The 20,264-nt window shown below is 43.2% G+C and overlaps 1 protein-coding gene across 1 annotated transcript in view; it reads right to left on the bottom strand.

Annotated features, from left to right (window-relative positions):
- Positions 1-20,264, bottom strand: part of FBXW12 (F-box and WD repeat domain containing 12) — a 76,157-nt gene that overhangs the window by 10,507 nt on the left and 45,386 nt on the right. Inside the window, exons 5-13 of the mRNA XM_072788167.1 lie at positions 19,956-20,042; positions 18,924-18,961; positions 13,563-13,631; positions 9,796-9,841; positions 6,807-9,300; positions 6,151-6,188; positions 5,782-5,939; positions 4,634-4,752; positions 396-605 (exon numbers count right to left, since the gene is read on the bottom strand). Of these exons, the coding sequence (XP_072644268.1) occupies positions 396-605; positions 4,634-4,752; positions 5,782-5,939; positions 6,151-6,188; positions 6,807-6,896 (615 nt within the window). The 5' untranslated portion in view covers positions 6,897-9,300; positions 9,796-9,841; positions 13,563-13,631; positions 18,924-18,961; positions 19,956-20,042. The remainder of the gene's footprint in view (positions 1-395; positions 606-4,633; positions 4,753-5,781; positions 5,940-6,150; positions 6,189-6,806; positions 9,301-9,795; positions 9,842-13,562; positions 13,632-18,923; positions 18,962-19,955; positions 20,043-20,264) is intronic.

Below are 20,264 nucleotides of genomic sequence, written 5' to 3' on the forward strand. Positions count from 1 at the left end.
CTTCAATAATAGTTATACATAGCACATCAACACTGTTCTTTTTTTCCCTCAATGTCTTCCCAAATCCTTAGCTCTCACTCCCCGTAACCCCTGCCCACAATCAAGTACTGTACAATATACACTTGAAAGAAGAGACATGGACATGAAATCATTCAGTGAGGGTTTTTTTTTTCTTTTTTGGAAGAATAGGGAAATGTACTTGTGGTAGATCAAAGGCCAAGATGCTAGTGCGGTTTGTATGGCCAACATTCGTTAGTATGTTTTGACTCTCAGGGTATGTGGTAGGGATGACTCCAAGAAGATATATGGTGATGTGACAGTCACAGGGCCACAACATCTGTCAAGGTGGCAGGCATTCGTTTTGTGGGCCATGTCTTGGTGCAGGGCTCACTTACCATCAGGAATGGGCCATCATTTGTGAGACAGATTTCCAAAGAAAAACAGACCCGAGGCATGGCAAGAGTAGCCAGGGCATCCTCATCCTGACAATTCCACACTTTGACAGTTCCTTCCAAGTCCACAGTGAATGCGAGATGCATCTGAGGGAGGGTCGCCAGATGCATGATGCTAGACTGCTGGACTGGGCTGGACCAGATCATAGTGCCCTAGAGGAGAGGAACACTGTATATGTGCAAGGAACTCTTCGCTGTGCTTTCATTCTGTGCTTTCATTCTGCCAGAGTTTATTTGGAAGTCTCCTCCAAATCAGATCCATTTCTTACTTCCGGGAAAAGAATGAGAAAACTCTAAACATCTCAATTATTTAAGGGATAGTGAACACAGAAAAGGAACAATGCAGTATATTCATAGGCAAGATCTCACTATGTGATGGGCATAAAGAATGGTCAGGCTTCTGGGCTCAAATCAGTGCTGCTCCTTAATAGCAGTGTTACATTCAACAAGTTACTTACCAGCCTGGCTTCTTATAGAACTGTTGTATTACATTCCACAGCACATGGAACATTCTTGGAATTCTGCCTAGGGGTGCCTGGGTGGCACAGTTGGGTAAGCATCGGACTCTTGATTTCGGCTCAGGTTATGATCTCAGGGTTGTGAGACTGAGCCCCGTGTTGGGCTCCGTGTTTAGCACGGAGTCGGCTTGGGTTTCTCTCTCTCCACCCCCCCTCCAAATAAATAAATCTTTAAAAAAACAACTCTCCCTAATTCACAGGAGTTCAGAGCACGTCAACTATCATAATTGTTATTCCATCATCAATCGTGTACATTGCAAATAAGACAGAAGAAACAGTTTCTAGATTTTCTTTAGCCTTTAAAAAATTGTGAAGAATATAATATAAAGAGAAAAGAAAAAAAAAAAAGAAAAAACGAAAAAAGGGAAAAAAAGAGAAAAGAACACAGTAATGTAAAATTCAATTATAAATTGATCATAACTACTTCTAAGCCCACTTGTACTTGCTGTATTAACTTCTCCACCCTCCCCAAATGTAATCACCATTTTTTAAAAAAGAATTTATTGATTGAGAGACACAGAGAGAGGCAGAGAGAGACATAGACAGAGGCAGAGGCAGAGAGAGAAGCAGGCTCCATGCAGGAAACCTGATGCAGGACTCGAACCCAGGTCTCCAGGATCACACTATGGGCCAAAGGCAGATGCTTAACCACTGAGCCACCCAGGCATCCGTCACCATTTTGATTCATAACTCCCAACAGATTGCTCTGCAATAAGTCATCCCAAAATTGGGTGGCTTAAAAATCAAAGCCACAATGAGATATGACCTCAAACCTGTCAGAATGGCTGAAATAAAAAATGCAACAACCAACAAGTGTTGGCAAGGGTGCAGAGAAAAAGGAATTCTTGTGCACTGTTGGTGGGAATGCAAACTGGTGCAGCCATTGTGGAAAACAGTATAGAAGTTCCTCAAAAATTTACACAGAAAACTACCACATGGTCCAGCAAGTCCACTACTGGATATTTAGCTGAAAAAAAAAACAAAAAAAGGAAAAATGCTAACTTGAAGAGATATGTACATTCTTATGTTCATTGCGTTATTTACAATAGCCAAGATATGGAAGTGACCCAAGTATGCATCAATAGGTTAATGGATAAAGAAGATTGAAAAAAAAAAAAGATTGAGGTGTGTGTGTACACAAACATACATATACAATGGAATATTACTTGGCCGTGAAAAAGAATGAGATTTTGCCATTTACAACAACATGGGTTTATCTAGAGAGTATAACGCTAAGTGAAATAAATCAGAGAAAGACAAATACCATATGATTTCACTCATATGTGGAATTTAAGAAACAAGACAGAAAAGTGGTTTTTGGTTTGTCTCAACTATAGAGAACAGTTATCAGAGAGCAGGAGGTGGAGAATGGGAGAAACAGGTGATGGGGATGAAGAGCACTGGTCTTGATGAGCACTCATTTTGGGTGATATACAAAATTGAATCATTATATTGTACACCTGAAGTTAAGACAATGCTGTATGTTAACCATACTGGATTTTTTTTAAATAAGCAAAATAAAAAAATAATAAACCCTTCCATAAAAACTGGAGTTTTTCTTATCTCAGTTTCTGCTAGAAATTCAGGTATAGCTTGGCTAGGTGGTTCTGGCTTGGGGTATCTTATGAGGTTGAAGTTGGCTTCATAAGGATGAGGCTCAATCAAGATGGTTCACTCATATGGCTGGCAAGTGGGTGCTGGCTACTGGCAGTCTTCAGTACTTTGCTACACGGACCTCCCTGTAGGGCTTCTTAAAGGTCCTCATAACACTATGGCTGGGTTTCTAGGAGCCAGTGACTCAAGAGGGAAAGAAAGAGTCTTTCAGGACATAGCTTTGGAAGTTACACACCATCACTTCCACAATGTCAGTTGGTGATAAAGGTCAGCCCTATGCAAAGTAGGAGTGGATGACCTAAGATCATGAATATAGGACAAGGAATATTGATGTCATTTTAGAGACTGGCTGACACAGCCACCCTGCAGTCCCTCTCACGTGCAAAATACATTCACCATCTCCCAATGCCCCCAAATATCTCACCATTATGGCACTATCTCAAAATCTAGATCTTACTGTTTAATGAGATGAAGTTCTCTAGATTCAGTTCATCTAGATGTGAAAATCTTAGACCTATACAAGAAAATATACAAGTTGTCTGACCTGTTATCCCTAAAATACAAGGATAGGGCATTACAACATAGGTAAGGATAACATTATAGACACTCTTCCCCCCCCCCCCCAAAATAAAAAAGGGGAGGGAGGGGGAATGACAGTAGAGGGATGGGAACCACTGCTACCCAGAGAACTTAAGATCTAATAGAGAATGTGCTGGTAGAATGTTGATCAGGATTCAAGGCTTGGGAAAGATTCTTCAGGACTCTTGGCTCCACTCTCTAGGCTCTCTAGGCTCTAGGCTCTTGGTTCTGCCTTTGGAATTATCCTGCCCATAGATGGTGGCCCAACGCCATAGCTGAGTAGTCAAAGCAATAAACACTTATTTCACACAGCTTATGTTGGCCCAAATTCAGAATTTGATTCACTGAGTGGTTGTGCTCACTTCCTATATGAAGCACATATATGATTCACTTAGTGACTCTGGTTTAGGGTTCCTCATTAGGTTCTAGCATGCTGACAATAATCAATACATCTACAAGTAATGCATGGTCGTATCCATCTTGTTCCACACAAGAAACAAGTGCTGGGGTGGGGAGTGGAATGATACTTGGAATTGGTAACAGAAACAGAATTTCAAATCAGGTCTTCTAGCTGGTAAGATTTTAGCTGCCTCTCCTCCAGGCAATAATCTGAAGGATTGAAGGTTATGTTTCAAGGTGGTTCACTCACATGACTGCAAAGATGGTGCTGGCTGTTGGCAGAAGGCCTGAGTTCTCTACCAAGTGGATCATCCACTGGGATGCTTCGATGTTCTCAAGGACATGGTGACTGGTTTCCCCTAGAGTAGGTTACCCAAGAGAGTAGTACCTTTCTGATTTATTTTCTCAGCTTTAGTGAATGTAATTGACATATAACATTGCATGACTTTAGGTGTCCCTTTTAGACTTATTTCATCATTCTCCTGCCACCTCATATATTCATAAAGGGATATTTATCATACTTCAGAAGATCTGGTGTGAAAAAGTGTCATTACATAATTTTCACAGGGAAAGGAGAAAAATCCAAACAGAGAAAGCCAAGAAAATACAATAACTCGGGACTCACTTTGGAGTCTTTCTTCCAATTCCCTATCTAGTGATTCTTGCACCACATTTACTAGTCCTGATGATAGAAGACTTTCATGTGCCTTGGAAGTGATCTGAGTTAGAGACCACTCTCCGAAAAAGCCAACGTGACAAATGCCAACCATAGACAAAGAGGTCACAAAGATGCACAACACCCAAAGTTTATTTCACAGCCATTCTACGTTACTGATAGAAGATAAATCCTTGCACAGATTTATATATAGAAACACATAAAAAAGTAAATTTTCTTTGTCTACAGTTTCAGTGGAAAGGTCACAGATTACCAGCTAGAAGACCTGATTTGAAATTCTGCTTCTGTTACCAATTCCAAGTATCATTCCACCCCCCACCCCAGCACTTGTTTCTTGTGTGGAACAAGATGGATACGACCATGCATTACTTGTGCTCCTCATTGGCCAGACTCACCTCCTGCACGTCCCAGGTACAAAGCACGTGTTTTGATGACACCGTGCAAATGACTGACTTCTCTTGTCCACCCACTGTGTGGTCATTTCCTGACAGATAAGCCATAGGTCCTAAGATTCCTAGAAGGAAACACAGACAACACTTGGCCACCAGATGATTGAGGGATGATCTGATCAAATTAAAGAGGACTCTGGAAAGATAACTGTGGGTTCTCCTGCGCTCTCTTAGAGTTTGGGAAACAATTATGGAGAAGAGAAGAATCTGGCTCCAGAGTCATCCAAACATGGAAATGGCAGATTAGCCATTTGGGAGACGCTGGCTGACTTGCCTTTCCTCCTTCATTTCAGTTTCCATACATATAAGATGGGGATAAAGAGCTCTCCATAGGAGAACTGTTCAGAGTTTTAGAAGAGGTACTAGGAGTAAAGTGAATGGTAGAAGCTCTGTTATTTAAGTTTCCTTTTTGTTTAAAGTTTTTATTCTAGGAGGGACAGGAAGCCTTTGGAGAAAGGGAGTCAGGAGCCTGATCGGATCTCATAAAAAGATCACTCTGGTTTTTCCATGCACCATAGACCATGGGGGTCAAGAGAAGATGCAGGGAGACCCTGACAGCTATCACAGCAACCTGGTCCCATTAAGCTTTAATTTTCTCTTCACTGAATGAAGACACGTGTGTGTGTGTGTGTGTGTGTGTGTGTGTGTAGAATACTGTTTTTTTCTTTTTTTTCAGATTTTTATTCCTGAGAGACACAGAGAGTGAGCGAGGCAGAGACATAGGCAGAAGGAGAAGCAGGCTCCCTGTGGAGAGTCTGATGAGGGACTCGATCCCAGGACCTCAGGACCACAACCTAACCCAAAGGCAGATGCTCAACCACTGAGCCACCTAGGCACCTCAAGAATAGGCATTTCAGGCAGCCCCGGTGGCTCAGTGGTTTAGCGCTGCCTTCAGCCTGGGGTGTGATCCTGGATACCCGGGATCGAGTCCCATGTCAGGCTCCCCACGTGGAGCCTGATTCTCCCTCTGCCTATGTCTCTCCCTCTGTGTGTGTCTCTCATGAATAAATAAAATCTTAAAAAAAAAAAAAAAAGAATAGGCATTTCTTAAAATAAGTTTGTCCCGTTCCTTTAAGGTAGCCCTTTCCCTGTACCGAGGTTCCCACTTGCTTCTCTGAAGGTAAAGTCTTCTGGCTTCGCCAACGCCATCCGGTACTCCTGCTTTCTCTGTTTGAGGAAGAACTGCTTCCACGTCAGTGAGCCCAGGCACTGGGAGAAGTTACAGAAGCTCCATTTCTTCAGACACAGGTTCCTGGAAACAGAGTCATCATCCCCCCAGGCTGCCCCCGGTCAATTCACCGCCTCAAGAGCCCTGGTCTCATGAACCCTTTCCTCACTGTAAGTCTCACTCAGGCCTCTCCTGGGACAGCCGCCTACAGGCCTTCCTGGTACACACTCGGATGCCCTCCGCCTCCCATGAGAGCCACCTGTCTTCCCACCCTTCCCTTCCTGTGCTCACCTACCTCCACAGGTGATCATTCTCTGCAACCCTATTCCAACACTGAGGGAGACAAAGGAAGAGGTAAGCAGGCAGTCAATACCCAAACACTGGCTCCTCCTCTGCCATCATTTTGTAGGAGCAAGGCACCTATTGGTTAATCAGCCACCATCTGGGCTCTCAAAGCCCTCCCAGTCTGGGGGGGGACTGGGACACCATGAGGACAGCAGAGGCCCATCTTGGCTAAGACAGGCCCTCGGAATCCCTTGGGGTTTCAGCAGGAGAAACTTGGGAACTTGACACAGGAACTATGGGACCCTTTAGTCAGCACAGGGACTCCTGTGTATCCCTTTGTCTTTTTCATTTAAGGAAACATGAGGCCCTCAGAGTGGAGGATACTAACCCCCAACACCCAGTGCATCACCCTGCTATTCTGCGAATGGGTGCTCAACGTACTGTAGAGAAGCAATGGAAATCCAGGGACCTGGATTTATGGGAGCTGATTGGATGAGCCTGAAACAGGGCAAATGTGAGCAGTGAGGGCAGCTCTATGGGTCCGAGGCTGGGTTCGCCAAGAACTGGGACTTGGTGAAACGCCAGGGACTGAGGTGAAAGGAGTCTGCGCAAGGACTTGGGAGGAGGGCGGGGCGGATCCCACAGCAGGTCGTGGATGGCATTTACCCTGTTCACTTGGGAAGCCTGGAGCAAGCTGAATGCATCCAGGAAGGAGAAGATTTTCAACAGCGGCACGTCAGGCACTTGAAACTCCATCTCACACGGGCAAAACCTACGTTCAGGCTCCTCTCCGGCTCCGAATTTAAAGGCTTGGCCCAAGTCTGCAGCACTCGGGAGGATTCCACCCGAGGCTCATCTGGCTCTGATGGAAACAGGCTGCAGGTGTGCACAGCTGCAGGCTGCCCTCTGCTTCGCCTCTTCCCTGGGGCCAGAGCCACGCTGGAGGGCATCCCTCCCAGCACTCGCCTGTTACTGGTCACTGTTTAACACGACCTCTCTTTGCTACTGTGATCTGAACAAAAGTGCAGGACCTGGGGCAGCTCTAGGTGCTGATGAACTTGTCAGAACTCTAGGAAATTTTGACGGACACACATTCATTAAATTCAAGTCTCCGAGTCTGCCTTTGGCTCAGGGCCTGATCCCGGGGTCCAGGGAGCCTGCTTCTCCCTCTGCCTATGTCTCTGCCTCTCTCTGTGTGTCTCTCATGAATAAATAAAGAAAATCTTTAAAAAAAAACAATTAATTTTTTTTATTTGCGAGAGAGAGGGAGTTGTTGAGCAGGGAGCCGGACATGGGGCTCGATCCTAGGACCCTAAGATCAAGCTTAACCAACTGAGTCACCCAGGTGCCCCACTTGGCATCTTTATAGGTCTAGTTTGGGATGTGGAATCGGGCCAGCAGGGCCTATCTCCTAGCACTAACACAGTCCTGGGGTTTCCACTTTTGTGCATTCCTTTTTCTGACAGAAGGAGAAAGCATGGGCCACACAGACTTCCCTATAGAGGCCCATGCTAAGGGCACAAGGCGCCTCAGAGATGGCTCCCACAAGTAGTGCCTTTCTCTCATGACCCAATCCTTTTCTTCCGAGAACTTGAAAGATTCTAGTATTCTCTATGAATTCCAATGTGAGGCTCAGTGGTGACAACCCCTTCATTAAACTGCTGCCTCCAGCCTAATCCACAATAGTGGTTCTTGGAAGCCTCATTTTCCCTATAACATTATCTACTCCATTATCCAAAACCAGACTGGGCTTTTCAGGGATAAATGTCCTCTTCCTCAGAATTTGCAATGGAAAACTTTTCACATTGACAGGCCCATAAAGTACAAACCTGACAACTATGGGAGGACACATTTTTCATTCTGTGGTTTGAAGAGAATATGGTTTAAAGTGAAAGAAATTGTCATAAAGAAAAAAAATCCTATGGAACTAGAGGGTATTATGCTATGTGAAATAAGTCAATAAGAGAAAGACAATTATAAGATTTCACTCATGTGTGGAATTTAAGAAACAAAACAGAGGATCACAGGGGAAGAGAGGGAAAATAAAACAAGATGAAAACAGAGAGGGAGACAAACCATAAGAGACTCTTAATCTCAGGAAACAAACTGAGGGTCTCCAGAGGGGAGGTGGATTTGGGGGTGGGGAAGCTGCTGTGACAGGCATTCAGGAGGGCACATGATGTGATGAGCACTGGGTATGATAGAAGACTGATGAATCACTAAACTCTACCTCTGAAACTAATAATATATTATAAGTTAATTAATTGAATTTAAATTTTTAAAAAATCCTGTGGGTTTTTCTTTTTTTTTTTTTAAGATTTTATTTATTTATTTGACAGAGAGAGAAAGAGTACAAGCAAGGGGAGCAGCAGAGGGAGAGGAAGAAGCAGGCTCCCTGTCAGGGCTCAATCTCAGGACCCCAAGATAATGACCTGAGCTACAGGCACTTAACTGACTGAGCCACCCAGGCACCCCCAATTGAACATTCCTGTAATTACTTCAAGGTTCTTCATTCTGCCTGCCTCCAGCCCAGGTGTCCCTGTGTTTATACAACAAATGTGCATTAAAATTGACATTGAAAGCAATGAGGTATTCTCGCTTTGTTCATCCTTTCTTCTCTGGATCAGGTAAATCATTTATCTTTGTTTCATTAGGGTCTTTTTCTGAGGTTTTTATCTTGTTCTTTCATTTGGAATATATCCCTCTGTTTCTTTATTTTCCTTGACTCCCTGTGTTAATTTTAAGCATCAGATAAAACAGCCACCTCTGCCAGTCTTGGCAAGGCCTCATGTAGGAGATTAACCTTATCGATCAACCATGCCCTATCTCTTGGTTCTCTCTCAAACTCGGGCGATTATCCAAGTAGGCTGCTTTCTTTTGAGGGGCTCCTAGTAGTTGAGGGTGTGCCATAACCTGTCAGTATCCCAAAGGGGAGGATCTCAGTCAGTAATAGATTCAGGCTAATTGGAAGTCTGAACCTCCAGCAGCAACTTTCAAACATGTACAAATAGGGGTGCCTGAGTGGCAGAGTTGGGCTCATGTTGTGATCTCAGGGTCATGAGATCAAGCCCCACATCAGGCTCTGTGCTCAGCTTGGCATCTGCTTGAGATTCTCTCTTCTTCTGCAGCTCCTGTTTGCACTCGCATGCATGCGCTCTCTCTAAAATAAATTTAAAAAATTTTTTAAATGTGGAAATATACCTCTTTCAGGGGAAGATAAGTGTTTCTATCTGCTTCCTCTGTGCTGAGTCTTAGGGTGCCAGCCAGTTGAGAACTGTTTCCTTCTTTGCTACTTTCCTGTTGAACCTGTGAACACAAGCCCCACTGGCCACCAGAGCCAGGCTATCACCAGAGGCGTGTCCTCTGGGCAGCAGACACAAAAGCCAGGGTGCAAGACATGTGCAAAATCTCTTTCCTCAGGGACCAAAGATCTGGGGTGGGACAGAGAGAGAGCACAGATGGCACCTAAGATTTGCAATTCATGTTTTATGCCCTGGAGGCCCCTGCTCCCCCAAACCATTATGCCCCAAGTCTCTCATGATTTTAAACTGCATCCCTCTGGTCACAGGTTCAGCTCTGTAAGACCTCATTCACTCAGCAAATATTGAATGTGTGCTTACTCTTTGTGGTCCCTTTTCTAAGCACTGGGGCTCACCAGAGAGAGAACTCGGGCTTAACTTTTCCTGATTTCTCTGACTCGTCTAGAAGAGAAAGAGACAGAAAGTATAAGTAGGGTTAGGTTGGCAAGCTCCAGGGAGGTGAGGCAATAGCTCTCTGGCTTTCTGTTGAGCTCCCAGCCTCTTGAGGTTTTGTCTGATATGTCCAGAGACCTGGCACAGTGCCTGGCACCCAGAAGGCATTGAGTAAATATTTGTTTTTTGCCTGCCAACTTATGGGGCTACTTTCGAGTACAAAGAAAGTATGGCAGCCTTGCATCAGCGGGGAGCCTTGCCCCCACCCAGTTATGTCCTGGGGAGGTCACGCAACATGGGATTCTCCTCCTCATCCATGTGAGGAATCTGGGGCTGTTTCATGCCAGAATGGGCCTTAGCAGGTGCAGAGCAAGCAAATCCAGGGCATGAGTGCCACTACTCCCTCCTTCCCCTACCCACTGTGAACACGTCTTAGTCCTTGCACTGTCTTACCAAACCCTGGGCCACCCAAGGGTCTTTTTTCATTTTGCATTCTACCCAAGCATGGAATGAATCTCCCATACTGAATCTCATTTTACAGGATGGTCATGGATCTCCTAAGGCCACACAGGAGCCAGTAAAGACAAGGTAAAGGACAGGAACGGGGTGGTGGTGGGGGGGAAGCAATGGGAGCACCTGGAAACATGGGATGGGAATAAAGTCTGGACAGGAGATCTCAGGCAGCACTGCATAGGGTAATCATGTGTGTCTGAACAGTATGTAGAATTGCCAGAGGATTGGGGTGGGCCCTCAAATGATCCTGGTGGAACAACAGGGCTGCCATGGACTAAGGCAGGAATCCTGGGAATGGGGAGTGAGGATCAAGGCCAAGAGTCATAGCAGAAGGGGAAGCAGATCTGTAGGCCCCAACACTTTTATGCAGAGCATTGGGTCCACAGAGAGGTCCATAGACAGAGGTGCTGAGGCTGGGCAGGTAGAAGGCGAGGTGATGAGATCAGGTGTTCTGCAGGAGACATGGGTCTGAGGAATAGGAGGACATTGGTTCTGCACGCATTGAGTCTAGATGCTGCACAGAGGGAGGTGCCTGGGTGGCTCAGCAGTTAAGTGTCTGCTTTTGGCTCAGGTCAAGATCCCAGGGTCCTGGGATCAAGTAACATATCAGGCTCCCTGCTGAGCAGGGAGTCTGCTTCTCCCTCTGCCCTTCCCCACTGCTCATGATCTCTCTCTCTCTCTCTCTCTCAAATAAATAACAAATAAAATAATTTCTTTAAATAAAAAATTTTTAAATAAAAAAAGAAGCCACATGAAGGGCTTTGAAAATGGAAACTTTCTGTGTTCATTAAATAATCCTGTGTTTGGTGCCCTTGGGTGGGCTCAGGAAAAGGCATGTGACCCATGGACCTTGAGGTTCTCACATGTCTGAGCCCTTGTCTTGGGTGTGGTGCTGGGCAGGTGGAAGACAGGTGGCTCCTGTGGTATCTACCATGCACACCCGGGCACCCAGTGCAGACCCAGGCAGGGAGAGAGACAACTGGGGCAGAGCTATGGTAGTCTAACAGGAAAGCTGAGGGCCCCGATGCCGGGCTGGGACTCTCCTGATTGGGAGAGTCTGGAACTGTGCAAAGAAAATACACAAAGACAGTTCATGGTTTGTCACTTTGTTCATCCACCAGATGTTTCAAGAGCTTTAAGAGTTTTTCAAAACTTCCTACCTGACTGCCACTGTTCTAAGCATTAAATCTTACCAGTGACCAATAAGGGCATTTCTATTCTATTTTCTTCCTAGAAGAAGGATACGTTGAGGCTCAGAGAGCTGAGGTATGTGGGATATTTAACCTGCTGATCCTCATGGTACAAGCCAACTAGGATCTGGGACTTTTGGAGGATATAATCCCTTTCCTCTTTTATTTTTTTTTTTAAGATTTTATTTATTTCTTCATGAAAGACCCAGAGAGAGTCAGAGACATAGGAGGGAGAAGCAAGCTCTATGCAGGGAGTCCGATGCAGGACTCGACCCTGGGACTCCAGGATCACGTCCTGATCTGAAGGCAGGCACTCAACTGCTAAGCCACCCAGGTGTCCCCCTTTCCTCTTTTAGTACAGCTAGCATTCTCTGCCCAAGACAGTGAATTCACCTGATTGCCCCTACAACTGTATAACCACCACTATAATCAGGTACAGAACAGGTCCATTACTGCCCCAAATTCCCCTGTGCCCTTCAGTGCTGACTTTTGATAAACAGAAGCCCTTATTGAAGTCCAATTCATCAGTTATTTCTTTAATAAACTGTTCTTTTCCTTTTTCAGGTACATCTGCCTACCATAAAGTTACTTTTTTGCTTGAATCTTTGTTGTTTTGGCCATTCATATTTAAGTCTATGGTTCATTGTGAAATAATGTTTCCATGCATCCGATTCCCATCTGACATAGCACCACATGTGGAAAAGGTGATTCTTTCTCTATTACAGTTGATTGACACCTTTGTCGAAAATCAGGTGATTATAATATATGTGGGTCTATTTCTGGATTCAGTATTATGTTCCATCAATCTATTTAAGCAATACATTTATTCACTTCTCACAGAGCCAGGGGAAGATTATCCTAATCTGGTTAGGGACTGAGATGACAGGAGGCAGATTTGCCATATTTTAAGGCTCCATCTACTTCTGAATCACCTGGTGACTTGTGGAGTGCACCCTGAGATGTCCCAACTAAAAGTGTAGTGCATTTATAAGGGTCCCTATGCTTTGTTTGGTCTTGAAATTTGATGTTTTCCTCTTTAGCCTTGAGAGATTGTGATCTGTTTTAGAGGCCTTCTGTCCAATTTCTATTCCTCTACTCAATATAGTCCAAGAATTTGGCAAATGCCTCAAGAGGAAGGAGAACCCAAATCATATGTTGGGGTTTCTTTTTTTTTTCTTTTAATTTTTATTTATTTATTTATTTATGATAGTCACACAGAGAGAGAGAGAGAGAGAGGCAGAGACACAGGCAGAGGGAGAAGCAGGCTCCATGCACCGGGAGCCCGACGTGGGATTCGATCCCAGGTCTCCAGGATCGCACCCTGGGTCAAAGGCAGGTGCCAAACCGCTGCACCACCCAGGGATCCTATGTTGGGGTTTCATCCTCTTCCTCCTTTCCTTGGAATATTGGCCACCCGAATCCACAAATTGCCATCCACAAATTTCAATCTCGCCACTTTTTATGCTTATTCCCCTGACCCTTAGCAAAACACTGCCCAGACCTCTGTGCACCGGGGTTTTCAGGCACCCTCATGCTATTAACAGCCTCGTGCCAATAGACAAAAATCAGATAAAGAGTTTTGGCTCTCATTCTGGTTCACTTCCTTTTGACATCTGCCCACTCAAAACCTAGTTCCCTAGGCGGCTTTCTGATGATGTCATACAAATTCATTTCTTAAAATCTTATTTCCTTTTTAATCTTGTTTTTGTGGGAGCATGAGCCTTCCACCAACCACTCTGTCATAGCCAGAAAAGGGTGTCTGGATTCCTGGTTTAAATGATGTCTATATACTCATGACTCCCATGTTTATATATCCTTCCCAGGCATCTATGTGAGTTTAAGACTATGTCGCCTGTTGTCTTCTTAGCATTTATACTTTGATGTTTAAAGGCATCTCAAACTCAAATGTACATCTCAAATGTACATTTTCCCTGTGTCCCCGTGCGTAACTGTCACTTACATTCATTCTCTTGCTCAGGCCAAAAATCTCAAAATTTTTCTCAATTTCTTTTGCTTGTGACTCTCACCTTCTCTTGTAGTACCCCATCTTTTCCTTCACATCACAGCTCAAATACTACCTCCACATGAAGTTTTTCCTAAAATTTAAAACAGAAGTTTTTCCTAAAATAACACTTCCCATCAAGTCTGGTCCTTTTTGCTATTTTGTTTCCATACCCTTAACAGCATCTATAATTCACTTGTAAATAAATTAAGTATATTTATTTGTTTATCTCTTTATTGTCTCTCTCCCTCAAAGGAATATAATTTCTTTGATAAAAGGAATCTGTCTAACTCACTTCTGAACCAACAAAGTCCAGGCTTGTTTCTGGAAACATAAGACTTAATTATAACCCGATGAATGAAGGAATGGATGAATCCATTTTAAGCTGATGAGAACTGCAAGTACTCTGAATGCCACGGTTGCTAACAACCATGGCTAACACATGTCCTGATGTAAGGACAAATACAAATGAAAAACAAGGCTTAATTTTCCCTGTTGAAGATAAAGGAAGAGATTTCCTTCCCTTTCCTTTTAGAGCATTAACTTTAGAAATTTAGCAATTGTAAGTTCTTTCTCTGTCTCTCCAAAGTGTATAAAATCTTTTTAGAAGCTAAATAAGAATCTTGCTAGAGTACACGTACTGCGATGAGCACTGAGTAATGTATAAAATTGTTGAATCACTCTATTGTACATTTGAAATTAATATAGCACCGTATGTTAACTATACTGGGAAACAAACAAACAAATAAATAAGACTCTTGCCAGCTTTATGACCCAGGAATGTCTTTTTCAAAGACCTGGGAGCCATCCCTTTAAAATGTAAATATTCAGAGAGATAGCACCCCTATCTCTCAGTTTCTGTGGGAGGGCAGGAACCTACCTTTAGTGGGTACCTTGCTCCTGGTTGAAAAAACATCTCCTGTCATGAAGATAAGAGTTTATTTTTCTTTTGTATAAAACCAATGAACTGACACAGATGGTCACCCCATTATCAGATGAATTCAGGGAGAACTATGTAATAAATCATGCTGTCAATTCTTCTTGCCGGATGACTAATCATTTATTGTCTATCTTGGGAACATGTACAGAATGGGTTGTAGCTGCTTGATCATCTAAAACAGTAAGATTCCTTTCTGTCTGTAATCTCTCTGCAACTGCCTGTGATCCCTATCACATTCTGGCTTGATGCTTATTCAATAATGAAATTTCTTTTTCTTCTACCTTTGTGTAAAGGTTTCCTGGGTTGAGAGATTTTTTTCTCTAAGATTTTATTTTTAAGAAATCTCTACACCCAACATGGGGCTCAAACCCATGACCCCAAGATCAAGAGTCATATGCTCTTCTGACCCAGCCAGCCAAGCGCCCTGGGAGATTTTGTTTTTAATTACATTTCTCTGATGCTGACAAAGCTAGGGAAAAATTACTCCTCTTGAGGGTATGTGAATTTTAGACATATTCCAAACACGCTCATTTTGTCTCAGAAGCAATCAGCCAAAAGGCAAGATAAACATGAGTCACATCCAACATAAATGAAGAATGAAGTAACAATCAGAGATCCATCTATAAGTTGGAAGAGGTTTAGTTGTGTTTTATATTTTCCCATCCTTTCATGAGAAAAACACAGTAGAATTAGATATTTTTTCTTGATAGAATTAGACAAAATATCCAAGAATGTATAATATGTATTGCTGTGCAATCCCTACTTATTTCCTGTCTTTCTGAACAGATCTACATTTTCCAGAAAAATATTTGATGGCACATTGAGTTCAAGATGAGGCCTCCACAGGGCTTTCTCAAGTGACTACTGCCAGTTACTGAACAACTCTATGAAGAAAATCGACTTTTGCTATTCTGGGGTAAGATGGGCAAATTAGGAAAGGGCTTAATTATAGACAGCTGGTAGAAATTTGAGTGTTAATGAGTGGTTGTTTCTGGGGAGAGAAAGGAAAAGCCTAAGGTTGGCAAAACAAGTCTGATTATTTATGCCTGGTGTAAGGGGGTACAGTGAGACTTGGTAGCCCCGCCCACCAAGATGGGTCAGTTTTTCTGGGCTTTGTGACTTCCTTTGGTTCACAGTCACACACAGGATGTGGTGTGTGTGGCAGCCCATGGGCATTTAGATGACCCTACCTAGGTGCAAAGGGAAGTGATACCTCTATGCTATGGAAGGGGAAGATGGTTTTGCTATATTTCTCCATATGGCATATACTCCGCTGTTGTTGTTGTTGTTTTTTTAAGATTTTATTTATTTATGAGAGACAGAAAGAGAGAGGCAGAGACACAGGCAGATGGAGAAGCAGGCTCCATGCAGGGAGCCCGACGTGGGATTCGATCCCGAGACCCCAGGATCACAACCTGAGCTGAAGGCTGTGCTAAACAGCTGAGCCACACGGGCTGCCCTACTCCGCTGTGAAAATGTAATGTCACTGTTTTCCTGGTGGGAAATTCTGACAACCCATAACAAACTGGTGTTTAAACTGTCTTTTGAGCAGCGCTTGGGTGGCTCAGTTGATTAAGCATCTGCCTTTGGCTCAGGTTATGATCCCAGAGTCCTGGGATGGAGTCTCACGTCGGGCTCCCTGCTCAGTGAGGAGCTGCGTCTCCCTCTCCTTTTGCACCAGCCACCCCCCCCCCCTCATGTGCGTGCTCTCTTTCTCTCTCTCTCTCAAAATAAATCAATAAAATCTTTTTTAAAAACTGTCTTTTGGAGATGCCTGGGTGGCTCAGCGGTGAGCATCTGCCTTTGGCTCAGGGCGTGATCCCGATCCCGGGATCGAGTCCCACATCGGGCTCCCTGCATGGAGCCTGCTTCTCCCTCTGCCTCTGTCTCTGCCTCTCTCTCTCTATGTTTCTCATGAATAAATAAAATCTTTTTTTTTTAATCTTTTTTGGAGCTACCTATGATATTCTTTTTTTCTTAATATCAGCCTTTAAAAATTATAATTGTACTTTATGATTGATATACTTTCTTTCATATAAAAAAATAATTTGAGAACTCATAATTTTCTCTCCATAATTAGATGTTTCCATCTATCTCAATTTGCTTAGTTTCACCCTCCTGGTGAAAGAAAATCAGCAATTCTTGCACCATATGGGAGGAAATGCCCACTGCTAATGTGTATGATCTCATAACCTTAAAGAGTCCTGTTAAACACGTTTCAATGGGCAAATACCTATCCTAAAATTAATAAGGATTTGGAGAAAACGTGACTCTCTGAACTTGCCCTAAGCAATTTGGCAAGTTTCTTAGGTCCCCAATAAAAGGACTAGATTAGCTCCATTGATAGTCCTTTTGGAAATGGAACCTGTGATTCGTCTACTGACTGCATTGAGATGTGTATCATACATACACTGTTGTCTCCCCCTCTACACCCCCATGGCCCACCCAAGTTCACCTACAACTGTAAAGCAAGAGGGCTTCCCAATGTGCTGTTATCTTCATATCCCAGGCATGGGCATCTTTTCTCTGAGTAAGACTTTCTGGTACTCGAGAAGTACCACATGAACTTGCTTGGCTGCACAGACACGTAGCAGGGAGATGGGAGGAGTTTCTGAGGGTACCCCTGAAGTGCTGGGACATGGGAGTTGGTGGGTAAATGCTGCAGCCTCACATACTTAACTGGGATGATTCTGAGTTTGTTCCACACAGCTTCTCAGAGATTCCCTCAATGGGAGTGAGCATAAACCTGTTAGTTAATGCCACAGTGGATGGCTTTTCTACCTTTCTTGTCTCATTTCCCACTTCCTCTTTTTTTCCCCCTGGGGGCCATCTTCAAAATCAAGCATGTTGTTTAAGTCCTTGTCTTGGGATCTCCTTTGGGGGAACCAATTCTAAGACCATTGGTATAGTAACGGGTCAAGTATAGGTCAGATAATAGTGAGGACTGTTTTGCTAGTGTGGAGTGCCATGCTGGGAATGTTAGAAAGATATGTGGTGAACTGGGATGAGGTACAGATGGAAAGTGAAGCACTGAGTTATGCATTAGTTCTAGATTTTGAACAGTAACGTGAAGAAAATGATTGGAAGGCCCTAGAGTTGAGAGAGTGGCCAATCACAACCTAAGGACATGCTCTGAGAACAAGAATCCCACCATGGCAGCATTTAAACAGACCTTTGTTTTCTTTCTTTCTTTCTTTCTTTCTTTCTTTCTTTCTTTCTTTCTTTTTCTTTTTCTTTCTTTCTTTTAAAAAATATTTAAAAAAATAAAATTTAATTTAAAAAGATTTAATTTATTTATTTTGAGAGAGAGAGAGCACAAGTAGTGGGGAGAAACAGAGGGAGACGGAGAAGCAGGGTCCCCACTGAGTGGGGAGCCCAACACAGGGCTTGATCCCAGGACTCTGAGATTACAACCTGAGCCAAAGGCAGACCCTTAACCAACTGAGCCACCCAGGTGCCCCTGGACCTTTCTTTCTTGTAGCAAGAAGGCAGACTGCTAAAATTAAGGCCAGGATTTAATTATAAGTGCAGTGGAATTAAAAGGATGTCAATGCACAGACCTTACAGGTCTTCTCTGCTAAATTAGGACACTAAAGCTGAAGGAGTAAGACCCTGATACCAAGCATAGGAACGTATATTTGGATCTTCCTGAGACCACTGAATTCTAGATTCCCCTTAAAAACTTCTAGGTCTAAAAACAAAAACAAAAACAAAACAAAACAAAAAAAACTTCTAGGTCTATAGAAGCAGTCACCTTACCTTTATAAGAAGAGACCAGGCTCTCATTATCCTGAGGCTATACAAAGGCCCCCTGAAATGGCTGCCTCACAAGATGATGTCTGCCCACCTCAAATTCCACTTCTGCACCCTTCATGACCCCTAGCCCAGTAACTAGATTCAGATCTCTCAGTAGAGCCTTGGTGAGGAAATAGCTGATTTACCAAATGAGCTGTATGCTATGTCTCATTTGTATTGATGGGCACTGGGGGAACAGGTGCAGAAGAGCATAGTGAAGGTTTTCACTTGCCATGGAAATGGCTGGGCACAGAAGTGTTTATGGATATGAGAGTACTCACAATGACTCAAGATAGTCATTGTAAAGACACATGACACTGGCCCTTGACCCCACTGGGAGAGCTCTTTGAAGATTTGACATGATGTTGCCACAGTAATGAGGCAGAAATGCTGGAATTGCCTTGGCAAATTGTGAAAGTCAGAGTTTCTGCAAAGGGATGTATAAGAATTGAAATATCAGAGGAGCCTAGGTGGCTCAGACAGAAGAGTGTGTGACTCTTGATCTTGAGGTTGGGAGTTTGAGCCCCACATTGGGTGTAGAGATTACTTAAATAAATAAAACTTCTTTTTACAAAAAGAACTGAATTATTGTGTAATTCCAGAGAACCCACTAGAATGGTCCTGGAGCTGATTAGGATTACTATAACCCACCTGAGTATGGTCCTGGAGAGGGTTCAGAGATCACTCCTCTACAAAAGCAATACAGAATGTATTAGCAAAATAGGTATCAACATCACTGAGAAACTCAGTGGTGAGCTTTTGTCCTCTGAAGGTCCTGGTGAGGACAGGAAAGTGACCAAGAAAGTGGGCTCCCTAGTGTCAGTGGGGACAATAGAATTCCATATAATAGGAGCAGCTCACTGTCGAAGCAGTATGTCTGTCCTGTCTCTACCAGGAAAGAAGAGTAAAAGCAATTTTCAATTGCCTGGATAAGAAAGCATTCACCTTCACTTTCTTTCCGTGAGGCTATGACAACTTTTCTGTTCTATGTCACAATATAATCAGAAGGGATTTTGATTATCATGACATGATGGCATCATGTTAATTGGTTCTCAGGAACAAGACACAGAAAATTCTCCGGATAATCAGGTAAGACAAATGGGCACCAGAGGATAGGATAAACCATCCCTCTTTTCATATCTAACATATTTAATAGGGCTGTCTACACAACAGTTTGCCTTCATTCCTAGATTCTTCAGAACCATAATTCCACCGAGGCTGCTGGAACTAGCTATCTCCCCAAAACTTTGTGTTTCCTTCAGGAGCTACTTTGATGTAGTAATATTAATTTTCCTCTAAACAGTTTTGGATTTCATCAAACATTATATCTTTGTTAAGTTGACATGAGGAGGGGGATAAAAGCGTTCTTATTACTTCCTCCTTGGCAGTCCCATTATGCACTATTTTTTGGTGTTTCTATTTCATTCTTTATATCATAAATGCCTGAGTATCTAAAATTTGTGAAGAAAAGTATATGGAATTACACATTCAGGGAAATTGATTCCTCAAAGGAACCATAATTCTCTCTGGAAAGTGAAATTAGATTCTCTACACTGATTTACTGTGTCTGAGGATATCTGCTTCCCATCACTCTGGAAATCACTGGAAAGTTTCTCTTCTAGTTAATTTTGACTGTCTTGTTGGGCATTTTCATTAACGGCTATTAATCATTTACAATAATACCTTGAACAAATCTTTGTTGGGGAATTAGCATGATATTCCCTTGAAGCCACTGTCATTCCTGCTGCAGGTGGCATGATAATCACAGCTCTGGAAAGAGATGAGGTCAGAGATTCCTGAAGTTACAATGCAGAGTTTAGCTGCTCCTCACCACACACCCTTTTGGCTATAAAGCTGATAATTTCTGGCTTCGTACCTGGGCTTTTATAATCACTCTTATCCCATCGCACATCCAAATCATCCCCTCATCATCTTCTCTAAGCTCAAAGGGATCTCAGATATTGCAACATTAGAAGTACCATATCAGAGTCA

Source organism: Canis lupus, chromosome 19, assembly GCF_048164855.1.
Source record: "Canis lupus baileyi chromosome 19, mCanLup2.hap1, whole genome shotgun sequence".
Taxonomy (NCBI): domain Eukaryota; kingdom Metazoa; phylum Chordata; class Mammalia; order Carnivora; family Canidae; genus Canis; species Canis lupus.